This window comes from Idiotropiscis lumnitzeri, chromosome 15 (genome assembly GCF_059441095.1).
Source record: "Idiotropiscis lumnitzeri isolate Australia: NSW breed Sydney's pygmy pipehorse chromosome 15, RoL_Ilum_1.0, whole genome shotgun sequence".
Classification (NCBI taxonomy): Eukaryota; Metazoa; Chordata; class Actinopteri; order Syngnathiformes; family Syngnathidae; genus Idiotropiscis; species Idiotropiscis lumnitzeri.
Genome location: NC_142405.1, coordinates 12,473,946 through 12,495,213, shown reverse-complemented (window position 1 = coordinate 12,495,213; position 21,268 = coordinate 12,473,946). Strand labels below are relative to the sequence as shown.

Sequence of the window (21,268 nt, the reverse complement as noted above, 5' to 3'; positions counted from 1 at the left end):
GGCTTGGCACAAAATATTGGATCATTATTTCTTACTGTACAATGCTAATTCCAGCATCAAACATCGGTATTGGCACTAACAAGTGAAAACTTATTGACACACTTTGTTGAGGATTTTAATCATGATCCTTTGATTTGTTTTCAGACATTGATTTACTCCAGGTATAATTTCTTTTTAACTTTTATGTGCAATACATTTTGATTGGATCAATTTGTAAGTACAGTAGTTTTCACTCATCATATTTAAGCAGCGTGGTAATGCTTAAAAACATGCATAATGTGGAATACAACAATATTAGATATATTTTTAGCCAAGTTTTTGATGAACATTTGGTCCTACTATGCAACTGCATTTTAATGTTGGTTGTCATAGTAGCACTAGGAAAGCCACATTTTTTAAGGTGGTACTTGGTTAAAAAAAATAATAATAAATTGACAACCACTCATCAATGCACACAATCAGTTTTATGATGCAAATAGACAAGACAACCCTGTATAATAAAACTGAGCACTCCAATAACCATATACAATAGATCACAGGTGTCAAACTCAAGGCCCGGGGGCCAGATCCGGCCCGCCACATCATTTTATGTGGCCCACGAAGGCAAATCATGCTCAACTTCATGACTTCACCAAAAATGCAAATTGTCGTCAATTTAAAAACCTTAAAACATTTTTAAAATGAATTGAATGGTCGTTACATTTTCCTGGATTCTGATTTTAAAAACCAGTTATCCATCAGTCTGTTGTGTATATGGAATAATAATAATAATATGATGATGAATTAACGGGTTCACTGTCATAACGGCCCACCGAGCGAAACCAAAACTATGATGTGGCCCGCGAGAAAAATGAGTTTGACACCCCTGCAATAGATGGTGAGGATAAATGTGCAATATATGTGCACCCCTAATAATTATTTTTTTCTTGATATTTTCAGGATTACAACAAACTTGTCTTGATATGGAATGTTCAGTTTCCTAATATTGTCATTATTATCCAAAAAAGGCTTTTAAAAAGGGATTAAAAGGGAGTACTAGAACAAAGAATCACTTGAATTTGATCATTTCAGTGAGGTGACATTTCAGTTTGATTCCAGTCAAATATTACTTGCCATATTGACGCCAAGAAGCATTTGCCAATTATAGTGAGTAAACGGTATTGAGTATAATAAAAGGTGCCAGCTTTTCACAGCACATGATTAAATGAGCTCACAACTAATACGAATGAGATCTAACAAGGAAGCATACGCCTTTAATAACCTTGTCTACTTGTGTTTGGGAAAGGCAATCTGAAAATGTATATGGTAATTGCTGAAGATGGCGACCTCAGTGTGACATCAACGCACGAGAGCATCTGTTTTTGCTGGCCAATATAGCTGACGGGAATCAGTCCCAATAGAACGATCGTGTCCTTTGGGTTCCTCACTACAAACGATTTAGAGAACTTTCACTGACATATTGCTTTCTGTTACTCAAATACAAACCCTAAAATCTTGTTTTAAAGATGAGAAAATCTTTGATGATACCAACAACTGATTAATGACATCTAAATGATAAAATCCTGTCCAATGCAAAATCACACATAGGTGCACGATGCGGTGCAAGGTGTTATGCGGCCGAGTAGACCATCCGCAAGGGAGATCTTGCAGCTCATATTGTATAAACAAAGTTTACGCGCGACAATCTTGCATCTCAGACCTCAGCAAGTCTATTTCTGCTTCCACATCTTCAAGCAATGTTGTGATTCCATTGCTCTGATTTGAATGAGAATAAAGGAAGCATGCTTGACCGGGAGACAGCACGTTCCATCCCACAACGGCTCAAATGCTCCATTACGCCCAATTGTACCTCTGCAAAGTCTGGCAAAACACTAAAAGAACGAAAACTCCACCTATGCACAAGACTGCGCTTTGCTCTAGTTTTGCACTCGGCACAAAAATCAGGCCCAAAGCGTGTAGTTAAGTGACAACACTGACCATCATAGGTGGAATGTATGATGATTAAATTGTAGACCAAGTGATTGTTTGAAAAGTGACAGAAAAGCCAGCAAATGACATTTGGAATGTGGAGGAAGGTGTGACTCATACCGAAACACGACCGAAGGGAAATTGGAAAAATGCATGCCAACTATTTCAAATGCATTTTAGCATGCTACAAATATTGTGGCACTAGATATAGCATTACATGTATCCAATTCAATTACTATAACCGCCTATGCTCTTAAGGGTCGCAAGCAACAAGAGAGTGTCCCAGTTGTCTAATCTTTGTACTGGTCTCCAGTCAATCTCAGCGCACCGACACACAACAAAGATTCATATTGTTGCCGAGGCAGAATTCAATCCAAGTCAGGCGAATGAACCACTACAATAGAAGTGCCCTAGATTTGGTTTTAAGAAAATATACGAAGCCAGAAAGTTTCTTTTGCAGTTGTACCTCATTTTGTGGCTGGGGAGCGTTCAAGAAACCACAATCCGACACACGTGTGCGCCCCATGGACGCATGTGACGCAAACCCACAACCGCTGCCTCTCGTTTCCGTATCTGTCAGGCACACGCACAACGCGACATCACATCACATCATCTCAGCGCGCGTGTTTAACCTAATCACACTCAGCCATGCGTGAACTTAAGATGGGGGAGTCAGGTCTGTTATGACAGCCGATGTGCTGTGCGACAGCCACGGGCTTTCCAGAGCACCGACCGACAGGCTGCTTTTTAATACATCCGCGTTGAACTGTACGCAAAACACAAGACCTACGCACAGCGACGTGGGTCGGAGCGGGGAGCCAAGACTTTGAGGCAGACAGAGTGACTAATTGTGTGTTTCATTTCCACGGCATTAAATCGTAAGCAGACACACAGTTGGATGCAGGCCTCCTGGATCCGATGAGATTTGCCCTTTGTAAGCTCTTGGGACAATGTATTGCGTTCCGCTAATTTTTGGGAGAAAGCAGCGTACAAAGGAGTCTGGTTTGCACGTGAGACGATCAAGCATAGCCCATAATAATGAAACTGGAGACATAAATACAATGAATCTACTCTAGACGTTCAACGTTGAAACACATTGAAATTAAATAGAAAATAAATATAGAAAAATAGTTTCAACTTGTCCGTGTGTAAAGTTGATGTTCAGTGTGCAATCAATGCATAAATTCTTTGTTCCGTGGACGTCACTTTCTTTTTTGCTACAGTGTTGAGATGATATTAAATTAAATCTTGCACTGGCAATGTAACAATAATTCAGGGTCACCATGGCAATGAAGAGATTATTACAAGCCAGTGTTGAATTCAAATTATGCACGTAATTGTTATTTTAGGATCACATTGTTAAGTTAAAAAAAAAAAATCTAACCACTCCGCAAACACATCCACGTTGGACTGATTTCCTTCAGAGGAAATGTTATCCTGAGAGTACCCCATTATTCACACCTGGCAAGTAATCTCCGTGCAGGGATATTTTTCAAAGTGCAGGCCACCTAGAGGGCCAGCTTAGTACAAGCTAACATGGAAAAGTTGTTTGTCACTGCTTTCTCTGCTCCCATATTGATGCTCCAATTCACATGACTGCCTTCTGTGCAAAGAGCCCAGTCGCCAGAATCTCACGCAATGTTTTCAAGCTTTTTGTCACTTCCAAGGACAAGATTCATGACGTGAATAGAGTCTGTGATTGTCTCAAATGAATGAGGCGAGTGGTAGGTGGTGAAATCAACTATGAAGCATGCAGGCCAGATGCATTTTCTACAGTAAACACCATTATACATTTTTGGGAAATTAGCAGCTCACTAAAGATTTACAGTACTTGCTTGTTTAATTTCACACAACCATTTGTAAACAAGTTATTAAAAAGTCAATTTTCAATGATATGTCCCATTAAATAAACAGTTTTAAGTGCATAGGGACTTCTGCAGTTCACAACTGGTGGATGTATACAGTAAAGACATAGCGAGTGAATTGCAAAACAAAAAATTGCAAGAATGCATTGTGAATCATGGATTGGGTTGAAAAAGGCGGGGGAGGGGGGTTGACTTGTAAAAGAATGAGATTGTGACAATGGAAAAGGATAAACACTAAAAGAAAGAGATGATCGCACAGTCAGAGCAGAGAGTGGAGCCCTTTTCCCTGGCGACACTGCCCTATTGATCTTAGCTTGTTTCTTGGAGAGTTGCTCTGAGATCAGGGCGAGTGCTGAGACAGCCATCACAATGCATTATGGCGGATCAAAGAGAGGCCAGCATTGGCCACCGCGCAGGAACTTGATGCCCGCGGGAATAGAGGAAGAACGGAGCGAAGAGAAAATGGGACAAGGACTAACAGAGGCGCCCAATGAAACACTGCTTAACAGCCTTTTCAATCACGGCCAGTCACTCGCAGCGCTGTCTCCATCTCTCAGTGCCGCTCTGAGAGGACACAGGTGGACGTGTGAAGGAAGAAAACAGGAGCAGAAATTAAACAATGCGAGGAATAGAAAAAGGGGTGCGAACTAGGATGTAAAAATTATGAAGACAAGAGGTGTGAAGTGTGTTTGAGTATGCGCTCACAGGCATATGTTTGTGCATGTTAGTGTGTGCGCGTGGGACAGATGGAGGCAAGAGGGTGACAATGAGGTGAGAAGCAACGTGGGACTCAGGGAGTCAAACACGAAATACGAAGTGAGAAGGATGACACGGGCAAGCTGCGTGGAGGAAGTCTGTCGGTAGAGAAATGTGTTTATTAGTTTGCGAGAGAGAGAGAGAGAGAGAGAGACAGAGAGAGAGAGAGACAGAAAGAAGAAAAAAAGAGGCAGGGAGAAAAAAAGAAAGAAAGAGTGAGGGTGGGAGAGGGAAAGGCAAAGAGAGAGAGTGAAGGGAGTATGAGAGTGAGAGGACAGGATAGAGGATGAGGAGAGACACAGGTAGAGAGAGAGACAGAGTGTCAGAAAGTGTGAGAGAGGGGGAGAGAGAGAGAGAGAGAGAGAGAGAAAGAGCGAGAGAAAGAAGCAGAGAAGAGACAGAGGAAGAGAGCGATAGAGACAGGGGGTGATAAAAAGAGGGCGAGGCACAGGTAGAGGGAGAAGCAGGGGAGGGAGAGAGAGAAGAGACAGAAAGAGAAATAGAGACAGAGAAGGGGGCAGAGTTGGAGGGGGAGAGAGAGAGAGAGAAAAACACTTGGAGGAAGAGAGAGTGAGAAAGGGGTGAAGAAAGAGGGCAAGGCAAAGGTAGAGGGTGAGACGAGTAGGGAGAGAGAAGAGACTGAAAGAAAGAGTGACAGAGAGAGACAGAGAGAAACAGAAACAGAGAGAGAGAGAGAGAGAGAGAGACAGACAAAAAGAAGTAGAGGGGGCGAGCTAGAGATAGAGAAAGGGAAAAAGAGAGAGCGAGAGCAAGAGAGAATGGGACAAGAAGAGGTAGAGGGGTCAAGAGAGAGAGAGAGAGAAAAAAAGAAATGTCAGTGGACAGCTTCCATGTGCTGGCTGCAGAGCAACAGAAATGTCAAGCATGGAGAAAGTGCTGACGTCTTTCACACAGCGTGCGTGCATGCGTACGTCGTTTCCGTGCGTGCGTGTCACTGGGTCAGCTTGTGAATCTCGAGGCTGGCACAAACAAATATAGTACTGTACATGAACGAAAATAAATCTTACATAATGTTCAATTGAGTTCTCGTTTAATTCATTTAAATTGCCAATTCTTGTGATTGTACGAGTTGCATCTTCGCATTGCAGTGCACCAAATATCGGAATATCATGTTCTTCATTTATCAATGTGAAAAGCACTTTATTTATTTGTGGCAGGATGATCTTGTTGACATGCGGGCAGGGCGTTTAAACAAGAGAAACTTTAAGGCTGATTTTGTGAGACATGAGCTCTGTTAGCTGTGGTTGACAGAACGGAACGCGTTGGAAGAGAAATAGTGTGACTCCATTGAAATCCGTTTTCAACCACAACTATTTGTCATTGCTTTGTCTTTTCGTAATTACCCGGAAAGCTATGAAGACTATCATTATCCACCTTGTTGGCTTTGAACAGAAAATTGCAACCAAAAGTGGCATTGTACGTACTCCTCTCCCAGACGCAAGCAACTCACAGCTTATCTCAGAGTGCAAACGAAAAGCATCGTTGAGCCGAAGTGCTTTAAAACGTAAACATTGGGGAGATAAAAATAAACGACAGTAAGGTGTTGCAATTTGAGCGTGTGTAAGGAGGACGGTGAAGTCATGTGGCTCACAATGAGTATGTTGCAGAAGGCAGCCCCAGGTGGTACGCTTCACCCAGCCTCATCTCCGTCAAGAACACACCGAGTCAAATGTCAAAGTTATGACCTTGGTCTGTGAAGTCATAATTCTTAGTCAGTGGATTGTGACATTATGCTGCTTTGGCTGTTGCACTCTTATTTACATTTGATAGTATACAGAATGTCTATTTTTATGACTTTCAAATTGAGGTGGGCCTAAAATAATAGCTTAAGAAAATACGCAAGAGTTAAAATAAATAAATAAATAAAATAGAAATTTGGGCAGAAAGGACGATAAATTGCAGGCTTCCACTTCTGCCATTCATTAGTCATTTTCATGTTTAAGAATTGGCGCCCTGATGTTCAGGACGTTTTGACAAGTTCAATAGGCAAAGGCACAGGTGCAGCTGAACCCTTTAATAATAGCTCATCGCTCTTTTTATGTGTCTCCCAAAGCTGCGAGTGTCATTCGCTGATTTATTAGCAAGTGTGCTAGTCCTTCTTGTGCCTAATATTCAAAGTTGCTAGAGAAAGCTGCCGTCATAAATGTGAATAATTACAAAAGGGCAATCTTTTTATGATGATTACATTTTACTTTCCAAACACTTTGTACTCCTGTGGCAACACTTCATATTATGGAATGGTTTCTCTGAGTTATTTGTCTCAAGACAGGCATTGGGAATAAAAATAATTTTATTTTTTCCAGTCTCGGCTAGTCTAAGTATTTATTTATTTATTTTTTTAAATAATAACCTTCTACAAATAACGGATATTCATCCGTCTTTATCCACATTAGGATCTAGGTTATGACACCACAGGGAGGCGTTTTCTCTGCATTTCTGTGACTAAACGAACCAATCGTGAGAGAGATTGCGGGCCGCATTCCATGCGCAGCAACAATTTCTGACAATTTCTGCGGGGAGTACAACGAGGCCTTAAGACCTGGTTCGAGGGCAACTAAGCGTCGTCGATTTTACAACTTTGAAATATACCGTGGTATTCACGGGAGATAGAGATCTGGGCCGTGAATAGCAAAAAATATGCGTTTAATTGACACGCATTGAGGGGAAAAAAATGATTCTCCATTTTGAATGTTGAAACACTCCAAAATTCAAAACATTCAAGCAGAATTCACGCTTATGTGAAAAAAGGAAGGTCAAAACACCGTCATATAAACTCCGCAAGGTGAAGTAAGTGAAAGCTAATTTTTGGACTACTTCGAAATGAGAGTAATACATATTTTAGATGGCTGGATTATTTTGGGATAATGATACTGCATGAAGACAAGGAACATGTAATTATCTTGCCACAGACATGTCATCTCCTTTTCATCCTTCTCTGTGTTTTGCCCGGCTTTAAGGGGCACAGCGTATGACAAAATTCACAAATCACTTCCTAGCGGGAGGGAAGACGCAGGCAGATGGGCATCATCGAAATTTATGCGCATGTGGACATTTATTTATAGGTGGCGTAATGAAAAAATGATGCGACAAGATGTCATCGTTGTTTTAACAAGAGTTGAAGGAAAACGTGAGGAGGGCAAACATGACAAATGAGAGCAGGTGCTACAACAGCTGAAACGTTCACAATATTTTGTCAACTTCTTTCACCCTCCTGTCACTTATTCTTCTTTCTAAGCCCATCTTCAGCCTTTCACATGATCTTTATTTCCATCCCATTTCTCTTCAAAAGGTTCCACCATTTCCTTCCGTTTGTCCCCACTCACTCAAGCTACACTGCAGCCAATGGAAAATCTGCGGTAGCGCATCCAAGCGCTAAGTCCAATTCTCAGATGGCCTTTGCATCACTAAGACAGAGCACAATGTTAATAAGGTATCAGGCACAAGATGGACGCACAAATATGTGGGCTGGAAGGTGGTAGCAGGGGCTGGGAGATGATTTGAAGGTCAAACACCGGCATGTGTTGGCACACATGCAGAGACATATCTCGCCCACACATTACGTGCGCGTGTGTGTGCGTGTGTGAAACATAAATCTCTGTTAGACATGGTGGGTGGACATACTGGCAGGAGATTTATGCTTGAAAACATGAAGAGGATCTCTTGATCCAAAAAGGGGGGACAGCGGCAAAGGCTGACTGTTGATGAGTGGAGGTTTTTTTGTGAATGCGTATTATCATGAAGTGGCACGGTGGACTAGTGGTCAGCATATTTGCCTCACCATTCTATGGTTGGGGAGCTTGAATCTGGGCTCTAACCTGCTACTCAAGTGTGTAGATTGACCTTTTGGAGAGGCAGGTGTTCAAAGTATTAAAAAAAAAAAAAAAAAAAAAAAAAAAAAAAAGGGGGGGGGGCACACGTGAAACTGATGACGCTCCTCGTCTATTCAACCATGCGGTGTTCGAACCCGTGCCACGACCTTTCTGCTTGGAAGTGTTCTCATGACTGAGCTAAGAGGTGTGACATTTTCCTTACGTACAATCACGCGGCTCTAGCTAGAATCTGTTATCGTTGTACTCATCTGATATATTTTGTAGGGAGCAATACAAAAGTATCTTTTACCTGATGGAGCATATACTGAACAACTTCGGTTGAGGGGAATTGTGCAGCAATTGGTGATGATGATGATGATGATGATGATGATGATGATGATATCCTTGGAGCTGGGCTGCTTTGGCCAGAGAAGCTACAAAAGAAATTGGTTTGCATTGGTTTTGGCTCGCTGTGAATTAACATTAAACTGCTATATTGCCGACAGTTTGGAGACGCCTTGTTGAGTGAGACGCGGCTGGAGGAAGAAATATTGACACACTACAATTAAAACATTTTATACCATTTGTAGAACTCCATAATCACCAGTTTGCGCCATGAGGCTGATTCATAATTTGCTCTTCATTCTTCTGCATATAATTACGCAATATAAACACATATAGCATATTACTTCATAAAAAAAAAAGCATCACTGCATATAATATCAACACCCAAGGAGAACTCAAGCTAGCTCGCAGTTTAACACAATCAGACTTTGTGATAATTTGTCTATTAAATTATTTAACTCTACCATGTCCTTGGATTTTTGTTTACTGTGAGATTACTCAAATTAAACAATAAAAACGGAGCGAGCAATTTACCGACAGCAGAAGCAGCTGCGACCTGGCTTCAAAAGAGTGGCGCATCTGGTAGTTTATGATGTCATCTGCGATCTTGTGCTCATGTGTCACATAGAAGTGTCGAAAAGGGTCTGCGCCAGGGCAACCATATCCATGGAATAGTATATTTACATTATATTTCGGAGAATTTAACCTCCACCGCGGAAGGGACCGCAGAGGTCCCATTGCGTAAGTGATGGAAACAGCTTTTTACTAGGTTAAACAGTCACTGGTTGGTAAAAGAAAAAAAAATGTCTTTTGACGTTTAATTTCAACAGGATGAATGAATATTACCCGTATGATGCTTACATTTAATATTCATGATCAGTTGTGCCAAGTGTTGTCATGGGAGACCGTGGCGGACGGCCACAGGAGAGCTTTATGGGCCTTCGTAAAGTCAGTGGGCTGAGCGCTTCACCCCAAGAATATGGATGAGAATATTTCTACTCATGAGGGAACACGTGGCTTGGCGATCAAGAGAGTTGCAAGTGCCTCGTCTCTACTATGAAGGACTTTTCAAACCTGGCACAATGACTCGATGTGACTTTGTGTACTGTATTTGTGTGTTAGCTTACTTGTTACGTTGCTATCAGTATGAGGAGGATCACACAAACAGTAGATAACTCCACTTTTGTATCTCTCACACTCTCACTCACTGCATTGTGTCATCGAGCATTACAGTACACGAGAAAGCTCGCACTTCCAAACTGATAGCGACTCTGGAGGAAGGCAATTGTGCAAGTAAAAGATTCGAACATGTACAACGTTATTCACATTCTTCACTTTTGTTTTTTTCTTAGTCATTGCTCTATTTTTCACTTTATAGGACTTCTTTTGCTTCTTTATCGCAACCCATTGGCTACACTAAAGGTCTATTCTTTAAATTTGCATGATAACTGTAATACACATAGCCCCATGACCTTCCATCCTGTCTAAAAGAATCCACAAATAAGTCTCCACTTGCAGTTTATTTTTGCATTAAAGGCAGGAGCTGACCTTAAGCCTTTAGATTTGTTTGTAAATGTTTATGTGGACTTGTCCAGAAAGACCTTGCTAGCATGAGAACATACACATAAATGTATTAGTGGCTCCTTACGACAAACAAATACATCCTCCCAGCTCCATGGGTAGCAACGTAAAACATGTTTACACAAAGCCCATGATCTAATCAACATTTTACAATTGGCATAATTCAAATTTTAATGGCTAATCAAAACACTTAATTGGACTCTGATGCCCAATAATCTGCTCCAAAATTATCTTCTGATAGTTCATGTGCTTTATTAAAGTAGCATTTATTAAAGCGGGAGCTTGCAGTGTTAAAAACTGCGAGCAAGATTTTAATGTAAGCCACACAGAGAACAAATATCAAGCGTCACCAAAATAGCAGAGCTAACAATACGATGCTAGCATTAGCACTGTAAACAAAGCAGCTTCATTTGGCCTCATTTTTAATTAGAATAATCCTCAGAACTAAATGTTATCAGAAGTTTTGCTTGGAATGTGCAATCAAAAGCTCAAAAAGAGGAAATGCACTTACTTGTTGAGTAGAAATGTTGCTAATTCCGCCAGTAATTGATCTGTGGTCCAAGGTTGCAGGTCAGCGCAAGGTCACAAGCTTGCGCCCACTATAAATGTCTGTGAGTGAGAGAGAGGGTGAGAGTAATGATTGATACCTCACAAGTCACTGTGATTGGTTGTTTTTTTTCCTCAGACGCGGTGCTTTCCTGCAAATTAAATTTAGATGCACATTATTTTGCTCATGTGCTACTGTCAGGCCAAGCAGGCAGTTTTGACAAATTGCAAATTTTACCATGAAAACAAAGACTCAACATTAGCTCTTCATACTGAAGTCTGCTCTAAGGGAAATTATGTAATTTGAAAGAAAATGATGGCAGCAAATGGGTACACTAGCTGCAAACATGTTGTAGCCGTCTTCCAATTAAGTGGCAAAACTGTGTCATTTTGAAGTTAAGTAGGGTTGTCGGTATCACCCGAATGTAACTATTAAAGTAGCGTAATTGTTCATTTTTGGAGAAAATAATCAGTAAAGTAACCCAGTTACTTTTCCAAGTTAACTCCGGAGCAATTTAAGATTCTAGTCACATCTACTTTTAATCCGATGTGTCAGCAGATCTGACAATGGTCATAATTCAAATTTCAATTTGAAAAAAAAAAGTCTTAAGAGCACAATTAAGAGCACAGGAAATGTAAATCTTGAATCCCTTTGCAGTCCTTCCCTGAATACATAAAGCGTAGAATGACACTCAGGAAAGCATATAAGTCATCCAAGGCCCATCAGTTCCCTGTAAAAAGACATTTTAAATCTACCCGGACCCACAGAGTCAGCACATCTGTAATGCATCTCAACGGCAAACATTCCAACCTGTTCAGGGTAGCGTAAAATGTGATAGATCGTGATATGCTTTAAATATTTGGATCTGCACCAAAATTCTTCACGGTAAAAATATGCTGCGTCTGAAGGAGACCAGACGCTGGACCTGAGGGAACTTCAAGCTTAAGGCATGAAGGTTTTGAGTGGGAGATATATATGTGAGTGTAAAGTGAAAATGCTCCAGGGTCCGCTTGGCCCTTGTGATGAAAGGACACGTTCAAAGCTCAGATTAGCTCAATAATTCATCACTTCACCAGCGCAGAGGGAATCACCGCTATAGTGTGACTTGCATGCATAGACGCATCAACATTGGTTATCGTCTATTCATTAGTTCTGCAGGTAGACAGACAGTCGGAGACGCAATTCTTTAGAAGGGGAATTTGTTCTGCAAGGATTTACTTCTAGGTGGAGGCAATCAGTAAAGAGAGATTGATTTAGAGAGATGAAGATGTGACGCCTTGCTAATCAGAAATCTGAAGCCATTGTACTTCCTGGCAAATTAATTGGGGCAAATGAGGCTTATGAATTTTGGACCCAAACTGAGTCCTGTTGCATAACGTGGGTTTGTCTCTCACCCCCCCCCCCCGCCGTCCAAATTTCTGCAGCTGTTATGGGGAGTTGGAGATGATTATACAACACTGCACCGACATTACATCTGACGCCCGCAGTACATTTACAAGAATACGAGTATGCTTATAAATATTGCTGGACCATTACCTGCTTGGAATAATTGAATTTTGAGATTTTGACTTTCATGCTCACTTGTTACAAGCAAAACTGAATATTCAGTCATCCTCTGAATCGAGGGTCCCAGGTGAGATGGGGACTAGCTATTAATTGTAATAAGTAGCAAATAAATGTGAGGCAAATGTCATGTGTAAGCAGTTTTCAAATTTTGTCTTTTTTTTTCCTCCCTTCTTAGCGTTTGTCACCCCAACAATACAAGCTGCATGTCATGTTCTAGCCGTTTACCTCATGGTGCGACGTGTTTCGTTCTCCTCTTTATGTCGATGCATCGTGGGCCTTTAGATTATGTAAAGTGCTGACTGGACAAGCAGCCAACGTTATTGCACTCCGTAATGGGGTTATCAGCCCTCAGTTAGCCTGCAAATTGTGTTTTGGCAGTGAAGGAAGGGAGGAAAAAACTATTGGAATTGGGCGACGATTAAGTTTATTCGACACATTCAAACAGTGCATGACATGATCAAACTAAACAGAAAGTGGGAATTGGGGTTGTTTTTTTTATAATAATGGAATTACAGTTCATATCCAAAAGCAAGCAAAGATAAGGCAGATTTAGTAACAAAAATGTCACTATGCAAGGTAAACTCAGGTCTTCTTCAGGTCACAAGTTAAATGACGCAAGTTCCCCCGTGTTTCACTTGAGGCAACGCTGCCGGAGCATAAACATGGGAGAAATATCACTTGAATTTGTATGTCCCTAAAGAGGTTTTAAGTAACTTTTGGTCAACTGTGACACTCATACTCACAAAGAAGTTTCCACACTCTGGTCTTTAACGGAAATATATGATACATGTAAAGAAATTAAGCACACACACAACATAGCTTACTGCTGTTGACATTGTTGCTTTCTTTTTCGTTTATATTTTTAGGTAACTCGTAGTTGTCATCTCAAACCCTCAACTTCCTCTCAGCAATGCCTCAGCTTTAACATGCCATCAGGCAAAGAGAGTGCATATTCATTCGTAGCATATTTTGCATCCATTTTGAGCATGATTCAAATAAGCCATTAATCCTTCCTTCCATCCGTTTGCTGTGCTGCATGGTTGCATGGCGATGGAGTCTATCCCAGCTGACAGCGGGTCAGAGGTGGAGGTACAGCCGGGACAGTTCACAGACATGATTTCATTCACTCACACACAATAACATCTGCAAGCAACAATGTCCAATTAACCTAACGTGCATTTCTGCGGGAGGAAGCACGAGCATCCATAATGGGGAACCCCCGCAGGAAGAGCATGAGGTTCTGGGAATAGGAAAAACTGGCCAGGAGGTTCAAACCCAGAGCCTTGTTGTTGCGAGGTGACCCTTCTAACCAACACATGATACAAGAGTTAAACTCATTAAATTAGTCACGTGCCATCACCATGCGTCCTTATACCAGCGGTTCTCAAACATTTCAAGTCCAGGCATCACTTGCGGGGAAGATTTGTCCCCCAACAAAGTTTATCCATCCACCCAATCAATAATCCTGCCATGGATCAAGAATACAAAGAATGAGTGAGATGCCCTCACAGCACACCAAGTTCATACGAGACAACAGATGGCCTACCTCGTACATAATGTTACGATAAAGGAAGAAGCAGGTGCCATGGAAAGGAAAAAAAGGCTGCATGGCACAGCGACATGAAAAGTGAAAGAGGAAAAGAAAGGTGATTCAAGGTGATGCATTAGCAAAAATATGGAGAGCGGGAGAAACTAACTCTTTGCTCCAAGGGGGTTTAATAAATTGAGCAAATTATGCATAATTACAATCCTTGCAAACTCAGTTTTTGAGTTAAGACACACTCAAGTTGAGGCGTGATTAATTAAAAAAATGAGCACATTGGCCAGAAGGCAAGCCTGAGTCACAAACATGTTGTATTTTAAGGCCTTTCGGTTTTTAGTGCATTCCCGGCGTGTAAGTGTAATGTAGTCGATATTCTGCCCTCTCTTTCATTCTCACGTGAACAGATGGGATGTTACAGACTACAGTTGACCCTTCAAAGTCATAAACCTGAAGGATATTACCTGAAAACAGAGAGATTTGAGGGAAACATACACACATATATTAGTTTGCATGCACATGCATTTCTTTTCCACGCTCTGCATTTTTATCCATCGTTGTGCCGTTTTCTTTTTTTTTTTTTGATCATCCTACTGGGCGGTAGAGCTATGGATGGATAGATGAGCAGTCAGGTGTTTCGGCTATAATGAGACTCTAGTGTATGACTATCGTGCCACATTTAAAGTGAATGAAAGGAGCCACGTTGATTGCCAATGATTGAGGTCATCTTTAACCACTCCCACAACGGCGCAGGGCTTTTTTGTTTTTTTTGTCTTGTTTTTTTGCAACCAAGGCAGTTTCACTTTTCAACTGTATATGATAAAAGCCACTTGGCTTTTCATCTATGGGGTGTAGGGAGAGCAGAGCTGATCGCTTCATTCCTAATGCATTAAAACAGCGCAGGTCGCTCCTTCCATCTTGATGCCACCCACGCCATTCACCCCTGCATGCGTCTTTCTTCCTCTTTGCATCCCCCTGTGTGTGTGTGCGTGTGTGTTTGCGCGTGTGTGTACGTGTGTCGGTTCATCATGTCAGAGTGAGGCTGGCAGAAGCCCTTGCAGCAGTCCTCTACTTTGATGCTGAGCCCCGCTGGCCTACACACACACACACAGTTTGATGCATTTGCAACATGCTTCAACTCAACTGAAGGAGATCGGTGGACGTGTGGACCTACACTGTACAAAATGAAAATAAAAAATAAATAAATAAATCTCTCTACTCAATTATGCCCCAAAATGGTCTATTCTCCATCTTTCCGGGTCCCCTCAAAGTTTTTGACTCACACTCATACACTGATAAAGTCCTCATTTGTGTCTCTGCCTCTCTTAATGAACATAAATTTGAATACGTATGAGTGTTTCTCCTCGGAGGCTCCCCCTTACTATAGCACATCAAAACAGGGCGCACACTCACAAACACGCATTCGGCAAAAAAAGAAAAAAAATGGGGCATAGAAGGAAATGTATGCATGAATACAAAACACAGGAAAATGTTTCCTTTCGATCTGCACTCTCTCACTCCTCCATTATGTCTACACTGACAAAGCAGACAGGAAGCACCCAGAACCACACAGAAAAGCGCACGTAATGTAAAATGGGCGGAGGATGTGATACGTAGAAAATGAAGACAAAAATAGAAAGAGAGAGGCGTGCATTATCTTGGTTGAAAATGAAAATCTCAAAATTCCTTATTGCCCACTTTCTGTGTTGCAAGGAAGGAAAGTAAAATTTCAAATTAAAAAATAAATAAATAATTCAGCATATAAGGCCAACTAATTGTTTGAAAACATTTAAATTACAGTAATGCTTAGTGGCTTTTTAACATAAAATTATTTCATTTATTTTATAATTTCATTCATTAAAGTAAGCTGTTTTCTTTGCTGGTTGGCTGCAGAATATATCACATTGTCATATTTCCTTAAAATGTGGTGTGCTACTTAAACTGATGTCAGCAAATAGTGTGACTTGGCCTACAGCCAAATTATATTTTTGCTTGCATTTAATCAAACTCCATACGCAATTCTTTTGCAACCCTAAATGAATTATTGGCTAATTTTAATTACACGTGTGTCAGACGCATACTTAAACTCCCCCCCCACCCCCTAGCCTGTGTGAGCAATAACGCAAATATCTAAAAATATATGCTAGCACGTCATAATGTGGATACATCAAATGACTTCACTCTGGATGCTTATAGACGAGTCATATCATGAGCTCCTCTTTTCTTGCTTTTAGGTGGACGTTACTAAAGTGCACTGCTGCAAAACTAGTTGTAGTGAAATAATTCAACAGATGTATAAAAAATAAAAGAGAAAGGAGGCGGAACTCGAGCCAGAAAAGCGAAAAGGACCCGTACATGGCTGCGCCACACTCTGTGGGAGCTCTCTGGTGGCCGGGAACAGCCCTGTGGTCAAACTGGAGACTGGCCAAGGATCTTTCCATCAATTAGTTGATTTTTTTTTCCCTGCAGTCTATCTCCGGCTAACTCCCTCTCTGATTCTGTTCATCTTTATCTCCGTGTCCGTTCCATTATTTCCACTACCGGCTCACTCGAAGAATGCTTGAGAATGTAGGACACTTAGAGAGCAAAAGCTCACCCCTCTATCAGCGTTATTTAAAAGCACAACAAAAACGGTTATTGCAGGCACAGATAATGTTTGCCGTCGTTGATTTCTGGGTCATCAATGTTTATTTGGGAAGTGCAGGTGGTACCAGCCAGACAACAAGCAGTCGCCGCATGCGGCTACGCACACAGAAAATTACATCACACGGTTGTGGCTCTCTGCTCAGCATGCCGCACACGGCGTGTCATCACTGCATATCAATTGCACGGGGAAGTGAAGATGCGTTTCCAATTCAATCAGTCAGTGATGGTGTCACATCCCTCACTATGATAGTCTCCCTACATCTCGCCCTCTGTCCTATTTCCTTTCCTCTAGATTCCCACTCATGCGACTCTAAAGCATTGTGCGCCCGTCGGTCACAGGTGTTAGCTTTATGAGTCTGTAAATGCAGAGAATATAGTGGAACCTCCAAGGTTGTTTGCCCCTCAGGTTGTACAATTCTGACCTCCACTAAAATGTTCATGGAGAATATAACTCAAGTTTTCCGACAACTTCCATCATGAAAGTTGCATGATCAGCAAGCACATTGCGTGAGAACTCCTCAAATAATTTATGCGCCACGTTAATAGTTGAACTCTATGAGCACCTTTTTTTTTTTTGGGACGCAAGACATGGTTTAAACTGGCGCAGGGGTGGGCTAGACTTTCAATATTAACAGTTACCTGGTTTACACTTGTAAGTTAATTGCTCAAAACATCGCCTGCATATATAATAAAGGTGCACAATGCCAACAGTTAACCCGTGGAAATAATTATTTCAAACTCCCTTCTTCCTTAAGAAAAAGTTTCCAGCCAGTCATAACGAAATGGAGATTGAGTAACAGCCCAGAACGGATTGTGTTTCTCGTTATGATTTTGACTTTGGAGGGTGCCGACATCCACGGATGCTTTACTGATTTCAGGCTAATGCTTTAATTACGCTATCAAATGGTTTATCAGCTCATCGGGTGGAGAGAAGGATAGAAATTGAGAGGGGATCGGATTAAAAATGCACATTACAAACATATTAAATATGTTTGCCTTATCTAAGGGCAAAAGTAACTGTTCTTTTGAAGCACTGTGTAAAAAAAAAAAAAATAGAAATGTACGCAAAAAAACAAAAACAAAGAGATCCTCTGTCAAATTGCTGCCTGCACCTTAAAGTACACAAAGGGAGTCAGCACCAAAGTCAAAGACAATTAAATTCAGCCCAGGAGCACTCATTTGTATCTCCCGTGCACAAAGGCTCAGCGTGTGTGGCATTGCGTGTTCTGTTTCTGATGTTGAAAGCTCAAAAGTACAAACAAGTACAAAATGGCCGCAACATGAAACAGATTTAGCATCAAGATTTTGGAATTAACTCATTCACTTTAATTGATCTCCAATTACACCACTTCATTAGGTTACGGCGACAGTTGATCATTTTTAGCGTAGCATTCTATAGTAGGTACACATGTGCAACATTTCAGCCCATTTTAGCGATCATATGCTCCATAATGTTCACCAAGTAGTCACTACATTTGTTTGCCGAGCGTTTGGTGCTGTTCAGGTAGCATGCAGGGACTTTATGAGAGCTTTATTGGCGGTAACAGCTGCCTGCTGCGGCTGTAAAGCAGCTGATGAGAACAGCCAGAGTGAACATTAGCAGCAAAGTTCAAAAGGTCAAAATGAGTAAAATGCACATAGTGTGTCTGCATCACTGTCATGAGGCTGTGATGTCACAATCATGCAAGAGTTCCACCTTGTGTTTAGCGACATATCTCACATTCACACTAGAGCACACAATTTGCCTATAAAAAGAATTTAATACGCACCTGGCATGAATATATTATTTTTTTAATTTCAAGCTGAAATATTATGTAATGAGGCTGACGCACATGCACAAACGGCCATGGAGCCTGAGTCATTATCAATCATTATGCGCACTCAGAATACAGTGAGCAGCGTTTGCAGAATCTGAACTAAAAAGCTATGCTACATTAACTTCCTGGAATTATTTTTCCATTTGGGGCCAAATTGTAACGCAGACATCTTTTTTCTCTTGCTGTCTTTTAGATCATAACCATTTGAATAATGCAGCCCTGTCTCCTCTGGGCCCGGCCATGGCCTTGTCTCACCCTCATAACAACCTGGGAATTGGTTTCAATAAGTACTCCTCACTCAAGGGTGTTGGTAAGTATCCCACTCAAACATTTGTATACATCACATGCTGAGAAAGTAAATGTGACAAATATGTCAATGCAGATAAGTAGCCAGAGAATTAGCCCCCGAAAACCCACACCCCACTACTGACTACAGGTTTGTAGGTCATCAATGGTGAAACTTTTTTTTATATATACTTTAGCTTGGATTCAGCTTTTTTACATGAAAAAAAAAAGAAAAATCTGGCATTTAAACATGGGCGTGTAGACTTCTTATTCCACTGTAGTTGTTTTCCTTTTTTTTAAAATTTGGAGCCCGGTTATGCATAACATTGAACTGCATTAATAGTCCATTAGCATTATGAAACCGGGGAAGTCCAGTATTGATTTTAACTGGGATCAGCACATATTTATGGATGCCTTACTCATCTGTCTCGAGCTCAGCCACTAGAACGCTGACAGTTATTGACAGCTGACCTTTCTCTAAATAGAAATGTGAGCCTGTGAAAGAAAGTAAACAGCGATGGCAAACACTCCTATTTAAAAAAAAAAAAAAAAGAAAGATGGGATGACTCCAATAATCAAATCACCCCAAAAAAACGGTTGCATACCGTTTGTGTCACTGCAACACAAGTACGCATGCATGCCCAAGTGAGGCATTAATGGGGAGTAACAGCAATCTGGACAGCAGCAGGGCGAGGCGGCCATGTTCAGTCCTGCAACTCACCCTCTGGCTTGTCTGACAGACACTAACGCAACATTTTCCAGAGGTTCACGTCGCACAAACACGCGTGATCATTTACATAGTCGAACACATGCACATAAATGCCATCTATCATTTGGTTCTTACCAAAGAGAAGAACAAAGTGAGGAAAATACGACTCATTGAAAATGCGCAGACCAGACAGCAGAACAGTGTCGGACACGAGTTTGAATTATTGAATACATGGGATGAATTACGATTTGGCTAGAAAATGAACAATGATTTCTCGAGGGTTGGCAGTTGCCTGCTGTGTGGATAAAGTCTCACACACACACACACACACACCCCCGCACACAAAAGTCATACTTGGTTTCCAAAGTGCAACCTTTATGAACACATTTTACACCACTGACGACTTCAGAAACACATTGCAGCCCAGATGCATCATTACTAGTCCATGCAACTCGAGAAATACATGATATAATTTATGCAGTTGATAGAGCAGAGAAGTAGCTACTGTAAAAGGAAACTTGAAGATTACACCTTTTTGGAAACAGCTTGTTTTTCTTGAGGAAGGAAATTATTCATAAAAGGGCAAAACAAGGTTGATGGTGTCTTAAGGCTAGTGTGTGTGTGCGTGTGCGTGTGTGTGTGTGTGTGTGTGTTGGAATTGAGGGGGCTGCAGTGGTGATGACCGAACATCACAGTCGCGTTCTTCTCAGGGAGTTGGCGCTAATCCGACATGACATGCTGAACCCGTTCTACTTTCATTCCCTACAGTTTTGTGCAACACTCCCTCATCATTTTGCTTCTCTCTCCCTTTTCTTTTTTTTGTTGTTGCCACATTCTCTTTGAAGTGGTTGTCCCGATCATCTTTTCCTAATTCTTCATGGTCAGAGTGCAGACAATTTAAAGCTCGCTTAAATCAATGAGATGCAACACTCGAATTCTCTTGGGTGCAAACAGCCTGCAGGTTTCCTCGCCTTGGCATTGACTTTTTAATTTGTTCATTAGATGACAGATTAGCTGTGTGTTAGGAATGATAATAATTCATTAACTGATTGTTAAGGATACTATCGATTGGTTTGAATGGATGTGAAGAATTTGGAGGCAAAATTAGGTACATTACTCAGCTGCAACCAGCATAGGCAGTGTTGATTTAGCGTTAACACATTTGTTGTTGAAAGGAGTGCAGCATGACATCAGCTATGCCATTTGTTACATGTAGGGTCGCACGATACCAATTTTGTACTCAGACAGATCCTACTACCGATACGGATATCTCAAGTCTTGAGATAAAGTCTCGCATTGCAATTAGTGTGTCAAAATTCATATTTTGCGCCTTAAACACGTTGAAAAGCAAACTGCAAATGGGCCGGAGTTTGTGGCAAAACGTAGCTTTTGTACAAAAAGTGTTGTGTTCCCATCTCATTACGGTAAAAAAAAAAAAATTAAATAAAATTCCAATTTTCTCCAACCTAATTAACTAATTTATCTCATAATCACGTCCATGTTTGATGTGCATTATAAAGTGAAACCGTCAATAACGTCCAACAAACGCTAGGCTAGGCTAGGTCCTCTTATTTCAGATTTACGCTAAAGTGTGCCGCTCTCTTATAGTCGACAGTGGAATTACACCAAAATTGAGTTATTAACTATATTAAAAAAATTAAAAATAAATAAAAAAATACATGAACTAGCAGAACAGCAAACGCGGAACCCACGATGGAGGGGAGTTTACTGCACAAGTAGATTAAGTTGTGAACTTGGTCATGATTTCTAAGTCATTGTTCCGTATGTGCCTTGACTTTTTGTTTTCTTCTAT

General features: G+C 41.1%; 1 protein-coding gene and 1 long non-coding RNA gene across 6 annotated transcripts in view; one reads left to right on the top strand and one right to left on the bottom strand.

Moving 5' to 3' along the window:
- LOC148322971 (uncharacterized) overlaps nucleotides 1-21,268 on the bottom strand; it is a 117,871-nt gene that overhangs the window by 76,673 nt on the left and 19,930 nt on the right. For both annotated transcript variants that reach the window (XR_015846686.1, XR_015846687.1), the window contains exons 2-3: nucleotides 10,857-10,954; nucleotides 8,730-8,853 (exon numbers count right to left, since the gene is read on the bottom strand). This is a non-coding gene — a long non-coding RNA (uncharacterized LOC148322971). The remainder of the gene's footprint in view (nucleotides 1-8,729; nucleotides 8,854-10,856; nucleotides 10,955-21,268) is intronic.
- Nucleotides 1-21,268, top strand: part of LOC148322972 (protein shisa-8) — a 65,288-nt gene that overhangs the window by 41,193 nt on the left and 2,827 nt on the right. For all 4 annotated transcript variants that reach the window (XM_088317543.1, XM_088317544.1, XM_088317541.1 and 1 more), the window contains one exon: nucleotides 18,655-18,771. In XM_088317543.1, coding sequence (XP_088173669.1) covers nucleotides 18,655-18,771 — 117 coding nt within the window. The remainder of the gene's footprint in view (nucleotides 1-18,654; nucleotides 18,772-21,268) is intronic.